This window comes from Peromyscus leucopus, chromosome 6, assembly GCF_004664715.2.
Source record: "Peromyscus leucopus breed LL Stock chromosome 6, UCI_PerLeu_2.1, whole genome shotgun sequence".
Classification (NCBI taxonomy): domain Eukaryota; kingdom Metazoa; phylum Chordata; class Mammalia; order Rodentia; family Cricetidae; genus Peromyscus; species Peromyscus leucopus.
This window is the reverse complement of record NC_051068.1, coordinates 65,324,102-65,339,809: the sequence shown is the minus strand read 5'-3', so window position 1 is coordinate 65,339,809 and position 15,708 is coordinate 65,324,102. Positions and strand designations below refer to the sequence as shown.

The 15,708-nt window shown below is 53.1% G+C and overlaps 1 protein-coding gene across 4 annotated transcripts in view; it reads left to right on the top strand.

Moving 5' to 3' along the window:
• Kirrel1 (kirre like nephrin family adhesion molecule 1) overlaps positions 1 to 15,708 on the top strand; it is a 96,027-nt gene extending 80,319 nt beyond the window's left edge. For 3 of the 4 annotated variants that reach the window (XM_028860462.2, XM_037206730.1, XM_028860461.2), the window contains 12 exons: positions 2,013 to 2,170; positions 3,676 to 3,826; positions 4,374 to 4,479; positions 4,645 to 4,793; positions 4,993 to 5,120; positions 5,729 to 5,903; positions 5,989 to 6,089; positions 7,494 to 7,692; positions 9,386 to 9,493; positions 9,650 to 9,789; positions 10,355 to 10,432; positions 10,677 to 15,708. In XM_028860462.2, the coding sequence (XP_028716295.1) occupies positions 2,013 to 2,170; positions 3,676 to 3,826; positions 4,374 to 4,479; positions 4,645 to 4,793; positions 4,993 to 5,120; positions 5,729 to 5,903; positions 5,989 to 6,089; positions 7,494 to 7,692; positions 9,386 to 9,493; positions 9,650 to 9,789; positions 10,355 to 10,432; positions 10,677 to 11,153 (1,970 nt within the window). In that variant the 3' untranslated portion in view covers positions 11,154 to 15,708. The remainder of the gene's footprint in view (positions 1 to 2,012; positions 2,171 to 3,675; positions 3,827 to 4,373; positions 4,480 to 4,644; positions 4,794 to 4,992; positions 5,121 to 5,728; positions 5,904 to 5,988; positions 6,090 to 7,493; positions 7,693 to 9,385; positions 9,494 to 9,649; positions 9,790 to 10,354; positions 10,433 to 10,676) is intronic. The other variant, XM_037206729.1, reaches the window with a different exon arrangement.

The following is a 15,708-nucleotide window of genomic DNA, read 5'->3' as shown; positions in this document are numbered from 1 at the left end:
GAGTGAAGGGCAGACAGACCAGCGGCAGGAGGTGCTTCACTCTCTTTGTAGCAGGGGCCCCAACATCTCTGGCATATGGGAGCCGAGCTCATGAGGAGGTACAACGGTAGAGAGCCAGGCAGACCAGGAGGCCCTCCCCCATTTCTCCACTTCTCCAGTTTCTCCTACGTACAACCACAACCCTGCCCCTGTTACCGGAGTTATATGGAGCAGGGAAGAGGTGGGAGAGCCAGGATTGAGAGAGAGCGTAGTGGGGTGGGCAGAAGCCAGCACCCTGTCGTCGTAGTAAAAGCAGCATGTTTTTGCACGTTACACGCACCCCGCGTGCCGTGCTCTGTGTGCAGCTCCACGCTGACCCCACTCAGGCTCACTGAGGGGCTCGGTTAGGTCTTTGAGGGAGAAACCGACCCAGCGCGCCTGTAGGGGCTCAGCCAAGACTGCAAGATGGGGAAGGAAGGCACCAGCGTTTGGAGGGTTCTGATCTGAATTCCACCCCCCTCCTCCGCCTGGCCACTCCACGTGCACACACTGAAGAGAAAGCTGTGTCAGCAGCTGCTCCTCCAGCACAGAGACCTTCATTTCTCCCACGCAGGGACAGGCTCCAGCTCCAGGGACCTCCCCAGGCCTCCCCTCAAGGGTCTCCTCTAGAAGTTTCCTCTCAGTCTCCCTTGTCTTTCTCGGGGAAGAAGAAAACCAAATCCTTGCTCATTTCTGGCTGCTGAGCATCGAGTGGACCTAGATTATTATCAAAATCTTTCTCTTTACCCCATCAACGGCTGGTTCAGCCGATAGCCCTTAAGGACTTGCTGTTCACCACACTCTGACTAGACAGACCCTGCTGGTATAGTAAGAGTTAATGGGGAGACATGGATACAATGTCACTCTCAATCCCGGCTCTCCCTGCACTTGGGAGGTGAAGGAAGAATGGAGAATCATGAATTCATTGCCAGCCTAGACTGCACCGTGAGCTTCTGTCTCAAAATAGTAAATAAATAAATAAATAAATAAATAAATAAATAAATAAATAAATAAATACTTTATTTAAAAAAGAAGAGGAACCCCTGCCCTCAGGGAATGTAGAATCCTTGGCCTTGGGGAACTCACCTTAACATTTAGAAGCCCATGGCTGTGGTATAAGCAAAGGTGTCTTATTTCTTAAAACCAGATGTATAGCTAACTCAGTTCCTGAAGCACATAGCAAAGGCCTGTTTTAGCCATGCATTAGGCAGGGGAGACTATTTTTAAATGCCAGTGAGACTGGGACCTGCTTTTTCTAAGGGGTTTGAGGCAGGGAGAGACAGTAACCACTGGGCAGACAACACATAGCTGAATACTGCCTCAGGTGGACGCATGAAGCTTTCCACATCACCCAGCATTTGAACAGGGTTCTAACTCCTCCACAGCTGCCCTGAGAGAGGGCATGCCATGGAGAAAACAGCAGAAGCCGAGTGAGGAGGTAAGGGTCTGCAAGGCGCGGCTTGCGGAATCTAAAACAGGAGACCGGAGGGTTTGGAATTCATGCCACAGGCAGTTGTGGCCTCTAGGGGTGTTTGAACAGAGGCACATAGTCTTAACTGCTATCGAGAACAAAGCCTGCAGGAGGTGTAATGGATAGAGGTGCCCATCTGGCCATTCCAGGCAGAGGAGCCGGTGGAAGGGGATAGATCCAGGCAGGGGTCCCTGTGAAGGAGACGCCCGCCCTTCCCTCCCCAGGGTGGGGTCTCTACTCAAGACCTGAGATAGCCCTCCATCCGAGGTAGGCCCCCTTGAGCAACAGTGGTGAGTACACAGACTCACACCGTAAGAGCCGCCGTGGAAGGGTAACGGCAAGCTGAGAACGCTTGTGGGCGGGGCGAAGCCTCTTCGTAAGCACTGTATATAGCGATTGTGAGTTGGGCGAGGGTGGCATTGCCCTGCCGAGGGGGACACACGCCGATGGAAGGATACCCCCCATGGCGGGGGACACAGCTGGGCTGCATCCTGAGCTGATTCTGTTCTCCTTTTCCCTCCAGTTCCTCCAGAGGACACAAGGATTGATGGGGGCCCCGTGATTCTGCTGCAAGCAGGCACCCCCCACAACCTCACATGCAGAGCCTTTAATGCCAAGCCTGCCGCCACCATCATTTGGTTCCGGGACGGAACACAGCAGGAGGGGGCTGTGGCTAGCACGGTGAGAACCCGCCCCCTCCCCGGACCCCTCTTAGACCCAGCTCCAGGTGGCCTTTCCTTTCCTAAAGGGAATGGACTTCCAGGGTCACTTCCATAAGTACTTCCTGTGTGCTAGGTGCTTTACGGGCTATTTCTCTTAAACCCCAGAAGAGTCCCATACAGTAGGCGTTACTTCCAACTTACAAAGGGGGAAATCAATGGTCAGAGAAGGGCCTGGCCCCAAGTCACGCAGAGAGCAAGCAGCAGAGCTGGCATCCTGGACCCGAGTCGGCTGCCCTGCTGATCCGCTTTACCCTCCTCCTTCGGCACAGCTGAGAGCTGTGGACGTCAGGGTTGTCGCGCACGCCCTCCGATGGGGAAGGCACGGCCAGGAAAGGCATTAAGTGACTTATCTGGAACCACACGGCCGAGCTGGTGGCAGTGCGATCCAGATGTTGCACTTGAGGGACATTCTGCCCGTTCCGCCAGCTGTGGCCGCCGGCATGTTTGTGCGCACCTTGCCCTGTGCTGGGTACGACGACGAGAGACACTTCCCGGTGGGGAGAGAAACTGCCTGCCACCGGTGTTCCCGGATTGTGAGGATGGAGAGATTGGGTTCCGGCTTTAGCTCTTAGTGACCTCTGTGGCCTTGGACAAAGGTCTTCTTGATGGCCCCAGTGATTATTTGCCCCCAGACCTGTTGTTTTTCTCGGGGGGCGGTAGGGGGCGCTACAACTTTTAAATTCTCTCGGCAGCCAGGCGAGCTGATTTGTCAATACCATTGGTTGCCTGCCCCTCTCATTTGCTTACTCACTTAAGACTGTGGAGCTTCAAAATATCGCCGTGTTTTGCATCAGTTGGGTGCTGCTGTGGTCCCGCAAAGATGCATGCGCGGCTGTCTGAATGAGAAGCCTTATTCTTGTTCATCGTGTGGTCTCCTCAGGTAGGGGACAGTATAGAAAATGGCTTGGGATGTCACCGAGCCGGCGAGTCTTGGAGCTGGTGAATCTGGCCCTGCACTTAGAGTCACCACTGTGACACACGGTGCCTAAGGCCAGATGGAAGACACCCTAGCTGTAAGTGGTACCAGTTCAAGCGGGAGAGAGCCCAGAGGTCTGGGCTGGCCTGGGGAGGCTTTCTAGAAGAGGAAAAACTTAACCGTGGACTTAGAGAATCCCAGGACTAAGGCTCAGTTGAACAGAAGAAAATTATATTGCAAAGAGCAAACGCTCATGTGCACCACACTTCAGTTAGTAGTAAGATATCAATATGGATGTGTCTGTCATAGTAAGATTTCCACACCTACTGTAAAGTATAATAACAAGGGACACTGTGGTGGAAAGGGAAACTATGGCCAAACCTGTTTGATTTTTCTGTAAATCTCAGAGAGCTTTTTAAAAATAGCCTACTTCTTTTAAAATATAACGAAGTTGGAGTGGGAAGGAACTCACTATAAAGGTCCATCCTTGGTTTCTCTGAGAGCAGAGGACGGGCTTTAGTCTTAACTCCATCTTTCCCTCTCCCCAGGAACTGCTGAAGGATGGGAAAAGAGAGACTACAATCAGCCAACTGCTCATTCACCCCACAGACCTAGACATTGGTCGTGTCTTCACCTGCCGCAGCATGAATGAAGCCATCCCCAATGGGAAGGAGACATCCATAGAGCTGGATGTACACCGTAAGTGGGGTACTGGGTAGGGTACGTGAGGTGGGGACAGAACATGGGCAGATTTAGAGGCACAGAATGAGGATCCGAGAAGCCCAGGACCAATGCTCCCCTCCGTTCCTGTTTGATCCGTGAGTAATAATGTTGGTAGATGGAGCACTGAGTACAGTATTATATCTGCTTACCGAAGCTGTGAGTGTTAAAGAAGTTATGGCACTAGAGCGTCTAGCATGGCTAGAGTGTGCTTTCCTGGCAGATGTTCCAAGGCATCTCTTCTAGTCACGGATGCTCTTACCCTATCCCTGACAATAAGCTAAACTGACCCACAGTGGCACCTAGTGGCCATATTGGATCATTACCTCCATTGGCTAATTGGTTTCTTCAGTGTCGTTTTTTTTTTTGGCCAGAGCCCCTGGAAAAAGACTGTGTAGAAAGGGTGAGGGTGATAGCTGATACTTTGTAAACCTGAATTTTCATTTCACATCAGAGTGGTATGAATACATCTGTTACGGAGGGAGAGAGAAGAAAAGACCCTGACTTCCTATTGCCTCCTTTGCAGATCCTCCTACGGTGACTCTGTCCATTGAGCCTCAGACCGTGCAGGAGGGTGAGCGAGTCATCTTCACGTGCCAGGCCACAGCCAACCCTGAGATCTTGGGCTACAGGTGAAAGGGGCTGGGAGTGCTATGCAAGTGATAAATGGATATAGGACCCCGAGACTGTGGTGGTGGTGGTGGTGGTGGTGGTGTTACTGGGGAGGCCACCGTCCCCCAGTGTAGGTGAGAGAGTCCCAAGTTCTGCTCTCACACCTGTGCTATCTCATCCTCTAGGTGGGCCAAAGGGGGGTTCTTGATTGAAGACGCCCATGAGAGTCGTTATGAGACAAACGTTGACTATTCCTTCTTCACGGAGCCTGTGTCTTGTGAGGTCCACAACAAAGTGGGAAGCACCAACGTCAGCACTTTAGTGAATGTTCACTGTGAGTAGCTGGAAGGGCAGCGGCAGGGGGCAGAGAGCAGGGGCCTTCAAGGTCCCTTGGGTGTAGGCGAGGAGAAGCCCTGCCTAGCTGGGGAGACGGGGACACACGGGGAGGTAGTGGACAGGAGCGGAAAGAGAGCAGACTGGAGTTGACACTCAGTCCCTGTGTGATTCTGACCAGCCCCTTCTCCCTCCTTCAGTTGCCCCCCGGATTGTAGTTGACCCAAAGCCCACGACCACAGACATTGGCTCTGATGTGACCCTCACCTGTGTCTGGGTTGGGAATCCCCCCCTCACCCTCACCTGGACCAAGAAGGACTCCAACATGGTAAACCTCTCCCTGCCTGTGTGTGGGCGGGGGGGGGGGGTGCCGCTGGGAGGAAGGGACACAGACATCCTGGTGAAGACAACGAGGGAGGGGTCGGGATTGGGTTTTCAGACCCCAACTGGGACCTTTCTAGGGTCTTGGGATTTGGAAGAGAAGAGAATACTTGCAATCAGCCATACCCCTCCTTGGGCTTTGCGTAGAACTCGGGGTGATGAGGATGAAGGGGGCAGGTGGTGCTGCTCACTAGTCAGTATTGGTCCCCAGGGAGGGGGTGAAGCTGGATAAGAAAGTCCCAGTGTGTAGTTCTAAAGACCCGTGTTAGACAGTTTGGGCCAGGATGTAAAGATGAATTTCAAAATAAACCGTCTTCTCTGGCTTAGTAATAAAAGCACGGGAACAGATCGTCAGAAAGGACAGTATCCTTCCACAACGGCCGTAGCCAATACCTGCCCGCTCTTGTACAAATGGTAGCCTTGTTGCCAGCCTGCTTAGAGTCAGGGGATGGGTCAACCAGGCTCAGGAACCCATTTGCCTTCTGGGAATTCACTTGTGGCCCTTCGTGCTTTCTCTCCCATGCCTCTGATGCGGGGACCCCCCCACCGACCTAGGGGCCCAGGCTTCCTGGCTCCCCACCCGAGGCTAATCTCTCTGCCCAGGTCCTGAGTAACAGCAATCAGCTGTTACTGAAGTCAGTGACTCAGGCAGACGCCGGCACCTATACCTGCCGGGCCATCGTACCTCGGATCGGAGTGGCCGAGCGAGAGGTGCCGCTGTACGTAAATGGTGAGTGCCCTTGGATGTGAGACCCCGCGGGGAGAAGCAGCGCGGCTTTTGCCTGCCCTGACTGTGTGCGCCTTCCTGCTTGTAGGACCCCCCATTATCTCCAGCGAGGCGGTGCAGTTTGCCGTGAGGGGTGACGGTGGGAAGGTGGAGTGTTTCATCGGGAGTACCCCGCCTCCAGACCGGATTGTGAGTGCCGGGCGGCCTTACCAGGCAGCCCTGATGTGTCTACACCTGCCCAGCGTTTCCTCCCCTCTTCCGGCATACACCTTCAGTCTCCCCACCCTTTTCTGGTCCTGCAATCCTCTTCCTTTTTGGTTTCTGTACCATTCTATCTGCCCAAATTCTACCTCCTCCCTTGCTTGTGTGACCCTGGACAGATCAGTGGTTTGGGCTCCTCATCCTTGAAGAGGATACATATCCCTCTGTATCAGTCACTACAATAACAGTTGTAAGGCGCCTAGTTCCTTGGAGTCAGAGGACAATGGGTTCCCTCCCATTCCTGGTGAAGCTCCTTTCTCTCTCTTCCCTCATCTTCCACCCTGGCTATATGCGCCCCCCACCCCAGTCTTTTCGTTGGCCTTCCCCTTCCCTCTTCCCTCCTTCCGCCAGCCTGCCCCCTCCTCCCTCCCCATCACTTCTCCCTCCCACCTGTCCCGTTCGCTCGTTCGCCTCTCTTTTTGCCTGGCTTCCCTCCACCAGCCCCTGACCATTCCTCACTCTTTTCTTCACTCCCCTACACCATAAACAATGAATTCCTCCTGTGGCCACTAACCATCAAAACCCTCATCACATTTAATGACCATTTGGCTAACTCCGGGGCTGCCCAGGGATGCTTCATTACCGCAGCTGCCTAGGCAGAAGACGGTTTGGCTCCCGGGAGGTTTACCTCCTGGAGCTGGGAGGCCTGATCCCTGGAAAGGAGCCAGCGTTTGGCTGCTCTTCCTCCTTAGCCTCCCCTCTGTCATGAGAACACACAGTTGGGAATGCCTCAGCTGGGGAGGTCAGGGATGGGAGGCCTGGGGACGCTCCCCTTGACTCCCTGCTCATAATTAAGAGCAGGCAGATGCATCTCCAGAGAGCCAGGCAGGTTTCTGCAGGTTGATTAAGGGTAAGGCTGGTAAGATAGGCGTGTGTGCCGTTAGAATCACAGGGCTGAGCATTGCCCTGTGCTGGCCAGAAGCTGCACTTCAGAGAAGAAGAAAAGGAGGCCTAGACAGAGAAAGCATGGCCACGTAGCTACTCTGGGGTGGGAGTATATGAGCTGGAGGCCAGGGATCTCAAGTCCCTGCAGCATCGAAGACCCAAACATTGGCTCCTTCGCTCAGCGGCTTCCACATCACAAAATACCACGCAGTTCATACTTATAGCATGGCAGCTCTGTAGAGGCGGGTTCCTGGATCTCTCCCCTACATTCATACTTGGTACATAAGTCTCAAGGAGTGGTTTTCAGAGTCTCTCTAGAGAAATCTGATGACTGTGTGGGAGCCGCAGCTCCTGGAGCAGAAGTCTGAGAGCGGATTAGGCGTCTTTGGGGCAGGTGCCTCTTCCACGCACCCTTTTCTTACGTCCATCCTGCCTTCCCCACCCCAGGCTTGGGCATGGAAGGAGAACTTCCTGGAGGTGGGGACCCTGGAGCGGTACACGGTGGAGAGGACTAACTCGGGAAGTGGTGTGCTGTCCACACTCACCATCAACAACGTCATGGAGGCCGACTTTCAGACCCACTACAACTGCACTGCCTGGAACAGCTTCGGGCCAGGCACTGCCATCATCCAGCTGGAAGAGCGAGGTCAGCCATGGGGGCCACTCGGGAGAGCCTGAAGTTTCGTCTTCTCTTTCAAAGCAATCTCTCTCTCTCTCTCTCTGGCTTCTCTGCCGGAAGCTGACTTTAGTGCTCGGCTAATTAATCTACTATGTAAATGTTCCCTGAGCATCTTTATATGTCACACTCCGAAGGAAGAGTTGCAGGTGTGAACACGGCATCATCTCTGCCCACAAGAAACTTTCATCATAGTGAAGGAACTTCTAGAGTGGAAACAAGTGAATCCAGGCAGAGGAAAATTAAACGATATATGCAGCATATGAACTCCACCTAGGTCAGCTAGTTATTGAGAGGAGTGAATGGGTATTTGTAAAGGTTCCCCTACCCCTCCAAGCATTTGTGGCTTTATAGAAGAGATATATTCTCTCCGGTACCTTTGGCAAGAGGAAGCAGGTGTCTAGACTTTGACAGATGTTTGGCGAAGGAAAAATAACACCTGTTTGATTTTGAGAACTAGTCATGGAAAAGGGGGAGATGGAGAATCTGGGGACCCCTGGGGGACCCCTGGGAAATGTCTGGGAAAGCTAACAGTTCAGGTTTAGTTAAAGATACCTGCAGGGTGGGTGTGGGAACAGAGAAGAGTAATGTGGGGCTCAGGAGGAAGGCTCTCAGAGGGGCAGATCCATAGCCAGAGTCTGGATCTGACTAGTAATGCCGGAAAGAGAGAGAAGACCAAAGGAAGAATTCTTGGACTTGTTATCAGCAAAGGGAAGCAGGGGCGCTAAAGAGAAGCATTGGAGCCACAAGTGGGCAGCACAGGCAGAAGAGACAGTTTTGCAGGCAAGAAAGGTCATAGAGGAGGTTGACACAGACATGGAGGATGGGAATTTGGAGAGAGCTGACTTCAGACAAAAGCCCAGCTCAGGAAGGGACTGGAGGATTTATTAAGGCAACTCCACGTAGTTAAAAAGGAAATTTATATGCTGGGCGGTGGTGGCACACGCTTTTAATCCCAGCACTCGGGAAGCAGAGCCAGGCGGATCTCTGTGAGTTCGAGGCCAGCCTGGGCTACCAAGTGAGCTCCAGGAAAGGCACAAAGCTACGCAGAGAAACCCTGTCTTGAAAAACAAAAAAAAAAAAAAAAAAAAAAAAGAAATTTATTTTGGTGGGTAACTTACAGCTAGTAAAGGGGTTGGTTACAGGATCAGGGAGAGGTGAGGTTCAGTCCAGCTGGATTCTCTGTAGAACTCGGCTTGGTCTACCATCCAGCGTCCAGGATCACCAGGAACCAAGAGAGCTGGCACATCCAGATCTTGGGTCTTAAGGGCTCCCCTCTCGGCCCCACCTCAGGGGCCGGTCCTAGGTAGGCGTGACAGTTACTGGAAGCCTCGCTGGAGGTAGTACTTCCAGGTCAAAGCTGGAACAGCTACCCACTACAGGAAGGAGGGGCCAAGCTTCATGGGTTGGTGGGCTCTGAGGCCAACTGATGGCTCAGATGGAACACTGCCCTGACGTGAACTCTGCTAAACTAAAGCACAGCTCTCAAGGCAGGCTCAGCCCAGATCTTGTCCAGTGTGGCCTGGACTTAGATAGCGACATGGCCCAGCTCAGGCAAAACTTAGCTTTGTCCATAATCTAGAGCTGCTGCAGTGTCTCGTGGCCAAGTCTTCAGGTCCCCGCATGGCTCATCCTCACCCCTGCTCTTCCTCCCTGTCTGTAGAGGTGTTACCTGTGGGCATCATTGCTGGGGCCACCATTGGTGCAGGCATCCTGGTCATCTTCTTCTTCGTCGCCCTGGTGTTCTTCCTCTACCGCCGTCGCAAAGGCAGTGAGTACAGGCTCGGCCCCGCCACAGCAAACCCTGCATTCCCCAGCCTTCCCCTTCAGGGTCACAGCAAGGGATGGGGTGGGGTGGGGGGGCCGGAAGCCAGTGCCACAGAGACCAGTAGAAAGTACCTGGCCCAGGCACACCTCCCTGTCCTAGGTCGAAAGGATGTGACCTTGAGGAAGCTGGACATCAAGGTGGAGACGGTGAATCGGGAGCCGCTCACAATGCACTCTGACCGGGAGGATGATACCGCCAGCATCTCCACGGCAACTCGGGTCATGAAGGCCATCTACTCGGTGAGGACCACGCGTCTCACTGGCCTAGGCGCTTCGTAGTCCTAAGGCCAGCCCCACCAGTTTTTTAATAGCTTCTGTCACCTCCTCTTCTTCAAGGAGTTTAACCTGTTCCTGCCACTCCGGCTCCTATATACCAACCTGCTCACCAACAGACACACTCACCTTGGACGTACATTGGCACCCTTACGCACACTTACTCATATACACTTTTACATACATGTGCAAAGCTGCTCTCCCTTCCCCTCCCCTCCAACTTCCTTTGCCCCATCCTTACCTCGCATGGAGGGAAATCTGCAGATATTTTTGCTTCAGCCTCCTCATTGCTGAGATGTGCTCCCCGACAGCAGCAGTGGCATACTCAAGATATCATATCGCATGTTAGCCACAAAAACGAATGTTAGAAGCCGGGTCCCTGGTGTCCTCCTACCTCAGCCTATATGTGAGACCCAAGTCTGCCCTAACCCAGAGCTTCCTTTAGCTGGCGGCCTCTGGGCCTGGGATTGGCAGAAATGGGGAAGGGGGTAAAAGCAGCGTCCGTCCCCTGACGCCCGCTCCTGTTCTTTAGTCCTTTAAGGATGACGTGGATCTGAAGCAGGACCTGCGCTGTGACACCATTGATACGCGGGAAGAGTATGAGATGAAGGTAGGAAAAGGGACGGGAGCGAGGCACAAGGGAAATGGGAAAGGAGGGTCTGCAGGGAGAGGTGAGGACCGCCAGGGAGGAGTGGTCAAGAGGTCCACAGGGGAACAGAAGAAAGAGGGATGCCGGGTGAGAAGAGAAGAACGCGGCTTGGGGTGGGCGTGGGCAGAAGACCGTTTCAGATCTTCTTACGCTGCGGGAGACTCCCACTCTTACCCTCTTCTCTCGCTGCCCCTTCTCCCCCCAGGATCCCACCAACGGTTACTACAATGTGCGTGCCCACGAAGATCGCCCATCCTCCAGGGCGGTGCTATATGCTGACTACCGTGCCCCCGGCCCTACACGTTTTGATGGCCGCCCATCATCTCGCCTCTCCCACTCCAGCGGCTATGCCCAGCTCAATACGTACAGCCGGGCCCCTGCCTCTGACTATGGCACGGAGCCTCCACCCTCTGGTCCTTCTGCGCCAGGTGGCACCGATACAACCAGCCAGCTATCCTACGAGAACTACGAGAAGTTCAACTCCCACCCCTTCCCCGGGCCAGCCGGGTATCCTACCTACCGTCTAGGCTACCCCCAGGCCCCACCATCCGGCTTGGAGAGGACCCCCTATGAGGCCTATGACCCTATTGGCAAGTACGCCACGGCCACTCGATTCTCCTACACCTCTCAGCACTCAGACTACGGCCAGCGATTTCAGCAGCGCATGCAGACTCATGTGTAGAGGCTGGAGTCTGGCTGGGGTATCTCTGCGGGGCAGAGGAGAGGCTTCCCAGCTCTTCCCTGACATTCAGGGACATTGCTCGTTGCTCCTTTCGTGGACCCAGCCTTCCTCCTCCTGCCGTCACAAAGAAGGAGCAGGTCTCCCAGGAACACCCCATCCCAAGGATGGTGCTCTGGGCGTGCCCCACTCTCCTAGGCCTGCTGAGCTCTTCCTCGGGAGGATGTCTCTACTGACGTCTGTTCATACCTGACCCAAGCATTGGGCACAGGGCAGTGGAGGCTGGGGGGTGGGGGGCAGAGGGCAAAGGAGGGTAGAGTACATGTTACCATTTCCTTTCTGTCCTGCTCCTCTGACCTCCCGTAAGCGGGCATGGAGATCTGCTGAGGTGGGTAGGCGTTGGCCTAGGCGGCTCTAGTCCAGGCAGCCGGAATGCGGGGCAGCCCACCAGTCCCTCTCTTGATTTCCTTCATCTTTCCCATCTCAGGGGATTACAGCTGGGACAATGAGTTCAAATCCAGCCCCGGTCAGCTGGGGTCAAAATGCCAGTCACCGTGGCTACTTACTGTGGCTATCTGAGCGCCGAGGGTTCCAGAAATCCCTGGCAACACTGCTCCCTTTTTTTTCTCAACTTTGTGCTGGACCAGGAGGATGTGTCCTGGATGTGAACAAAGAATGGTCAGGACCGTGCCCTGGTTGACTGGCCAGGGACCGCTGTGTACTACATGGCAGTTCCCAGAGCCGACAGTAGCGGGAACCTCACCAGCCTCCTTCTTTCATGTTATCGCCCCACTTCTTGGTATTAACTCTTGAGCCTTGGAGCATAGGGTAGGGCAGAGGTGTCACGGAGCTATATTTTTCAAAGACAATAAAAAACTCATTTGGAAAACAAGGCTCTAGGGGTTTCCCCCACTATATACGAGTCCCCGTGGAAAGGAAAGGGACACCTGTCCTCCACCAGGCTCCTGATACCTTGCGCTATTCTGAGTCTCCAAGCGCTCTGAATCTATTACATCCACCCAAATGGTGAGAGCTGCCGACTGCTGGATTCTGATAGAGTTAGGCAGTCCTGAACCTCAGACACTACGATCCTACCCTGGGACTCACCCTAGTTACAGCTCCCTCTGCGGGTGCCATGGTAATTGCTTTATCCAGACAAGTTTTGGTTCTGTCTCCTCCTTGCCCCACCCCCAGGCCAATCAAATTTCTTCTTCCATTTTCAGTGCCTTGAGTGTCAGGTTTGTGATGCTGGCCCTGTGTGGGGAGCAGGAGCTGGTGGGCTCCAGGTTGTCCTATGTTAGCGTCAAGGAGAGACAAATGAGGGGATGTGAAGGGAAGGGACCCGGACATGGCTGCAAAGGGAACTTCTTCCTGACCCAGACGGAGCCCCCAGTGCAGAACACTTCAGGCATTGTATTCCACAGCCTACGTTGTCTCTTCCCACACAGCACACACATGACCACACACGTACATTCCACTCCACTTCTCATCTACCACCTTCTGACCAAAGAGAATCTGTGTAACTCATGTTTCAGCCTCACTTTCCCAAGAAACCTCTGCCCATCCCATCGGGAGTCAACTGTCCACCTCCCCACTGAGGCCTACATGATGGGAGGGAGTACTCCCAGAGTACCCCTTGCCTTTTCTCATTGGTCACCATTCATTAGTCATGTTTACTTTCATGACTTACATGTTCATCAGCCACGGTCCATCACTAACCTTAGAGATGGGCCTGTGGGGTGACATTCTCAGCCATCTCCTTTCTGATAAGGACCGGGTACCGGGAATCAAGGAGCTCCGTTTCCAGCCTAGCCTAGCAGACAGCCTTTGCTTCCTCTTGTACTCCAGTCAGTGCGTCCGCACAGAGCGGGCCTTTCCTGTAGCGTTGACAGACTCGTAGCTGGATTCCAGTTCAGAGGACTCACACTTGCAGAGACCTTTCATGAGATCTCAGTGAGGCAGTGTGTGTACGTATAGTGTAGGTTCTTGTGAATATGAATTCATGCAAGTTTTTCATTTTCATTGGCACCTGAAGCCACGGGTGATCCAAACACTTGCAAGTCTAACTAGAGTGGCATTTTAAACATCAATACTCTAAGATAATCATTTTGTTTGGGGTTTGGCTTGGTTCTCTCATTTCTCTCTGATTCAAGCAGTAGGTCCCTCCCATGGAAACAAGAGCATCACTAAGGTTAAGCCCTGCAGGAAATTTGTGGTTATCAAGCACCATGCAAGGCACAGGAAGCAGCAACTGAGACAGACTTGTCTCCGGCCACTCGGATTCTGCAATCGGAATCAGAGTTGGGCCCTGCTGAATGACCAGTGGAATTGTATGTCTGGGGAATTGAAGGTCCCCTAATAATGAGGCTCTTGCATCTGAAGCTAGTTGGTACCAGCATGTTGGTGCCCTGTTACTTAATGATTCTAAGCACCCCAAGTGTTAATTGCTTTAGTTGAAAGAATAAGGAGCCAGGAGTCAAGAGATCCATGACCCTCCCTGTTCTGCAGCTGCCATTTGCTGAGTAACCATGATCTGACCTCTGTTTTCATTGCCTCCAATTTTCTGGTCTTTACCTACAACTATTCTGTGTTGGCTGTGTTCATCTGGGGAGGCCAAATTCGGGATTTCCCATCTATCAAAAGAACCCAGAAACAGTAAGCAATCAAGGTGAGGGTTAGGGCAGGGGAGGGCTGCCTGCAACACAAACTTCCTGATCTTGTCCATCGCCCTAACCGTGAGTGAAAGGAAGCAATCTGCGTTGTTCTCCTCTTAGGCTCAACAGGTTGTTGTGATCACGGTAGGGCTCGGTTTCCTTTACTGTGGATGTAGACTGCCGCACGTAGACTGGGGGAGATAGGGAAGCTACCTTCCACTAGGTCTTCGGGGACAGTCATCTGGCCCAAAGTCAGCTCTCCCTGTTTACCAAGCAAGGTGAAGCCTATGGTCCCAGCAGTCTCGAACCTGAAGACAGGCGTGAGAGCGGCCACCCCTTCCTCTAGGTTGAAAGGGGAGCTGGTAGAGGAAGAAGGGGTTTTAACATAAGCTCTGCATATGCAAAAAGCCCTTGTGGCTCCAGGTAGGCCTTGCTCTTTGTAGAGAGCCCAGCCTGCTTGCTGAGTCCTGGTTCTCCCAAAGTCTAACCACAGAACATGCACAAAGCAACATCTATTATGAGAGAAAGGAGCCAGGGACGGGAGCAATGCTCAGCTCCCACGATTCTGGTGGTAGGCTTTCCTCAGGCTGGCAGCTGCTTCCCTCTCTATGTTGACAGGAACTCCTGCCCTGTGGGATGGGCCACACTGCCCTGTGTCTTGGCCCTTGTGCTCTGTCAACATGTGGGTGCCCGGGCAGGACCCACAGCTCCTGGGCCCCTTAAGACAGGACTGGGTGACCCTGCATACTTGGCCCACTCCATAGCAATGTGAGGCAGTTGGGATTTACAGAAACTCGTGGTAAAGCCAAAGACCCTGTGTGGGCATGTGGAGTCTGCTGGCTCAGTCACTGCCTCATCCTGCTGTGTGAGCAGTTCTGTCCCTGTGGGTGAGTCACGTGACCTCCCAAGGCCACTGCAGGCTCAAAAACCCTGGGTTTCCTAGTAGTTCACTTGGGTGCAATCTGAGCCCAGGCATGCTCTACACCTAGAGAGCCTCGTGCCTAGCTGATAATAGAACGCAGAGGTACACAGACCTCAGGACTCCATTGGTGAGGCATTAACCGTTGGGAAAGGACTATTAAATTGTCACCTAAACGGAACATCCCCTTCCCCCTGCATCCTGCCCACCTCCCGTGGTATTTTTCCTTTTCTCCTCAAAGCAGTGTCTTCCGGCCAGTGCTGGCTAACCCTTGCCAGCTTGCCACTGAAACCGCCCATGGTCCAGTCTCGGAGAGGACTGAGGGCTGTGGCTTGGCAGAGTACCGACTGGAGAGGGGGGTGCAGCATTTAGTTTCCCTGCATCACTGTGAGGGAACCCCCGGGCCCTTTCCCAGAGGAAAATAATTGCTGCACGGAAGACAGAGGCCATACTAGGAACTTCTGGTGCAAACCTACTCTTAACAATCGTAATAATCTTGTGTGCACAGAACGCCACTTACCAGTCTCGGTAGCCCATCTTGGCTGCTTGCTGCCCCCAACCACTGGCCTTGGCAAACTGGTGTCCAGGTTCTTCTGTTGCTTTCAGGAGCTGTCTACAGCCCCTGGGAATGCCAGCACTCTGAGGAGAGAGCATTCGATTTGCTGATACAACAAAAGTAGGCTCCTTAGCAAAAGTGACCTGCAAGGCCACGCTGCCACTTTTAACAGGGCACCCAGGGCTCTTGGGGGTCAAACTGTCTACCCTAACCGTTCCTGGGATTGCCATCCCCATTTCTGATGCCAGTTGAATTATCTCTACCAAAATCCTCATCATAAATGGATCCATGATGACAACTAAGAGAAAAAAAAAAAGTATTTTTGTTAGGACAAACCATCATAGATTTTTAGCAATGTGTATCTGTGTGTCCTTTTCACCTTTTCCTATTCTGACATTTTTTTTCCTTTTTTTTAAAAAAAAAATATTG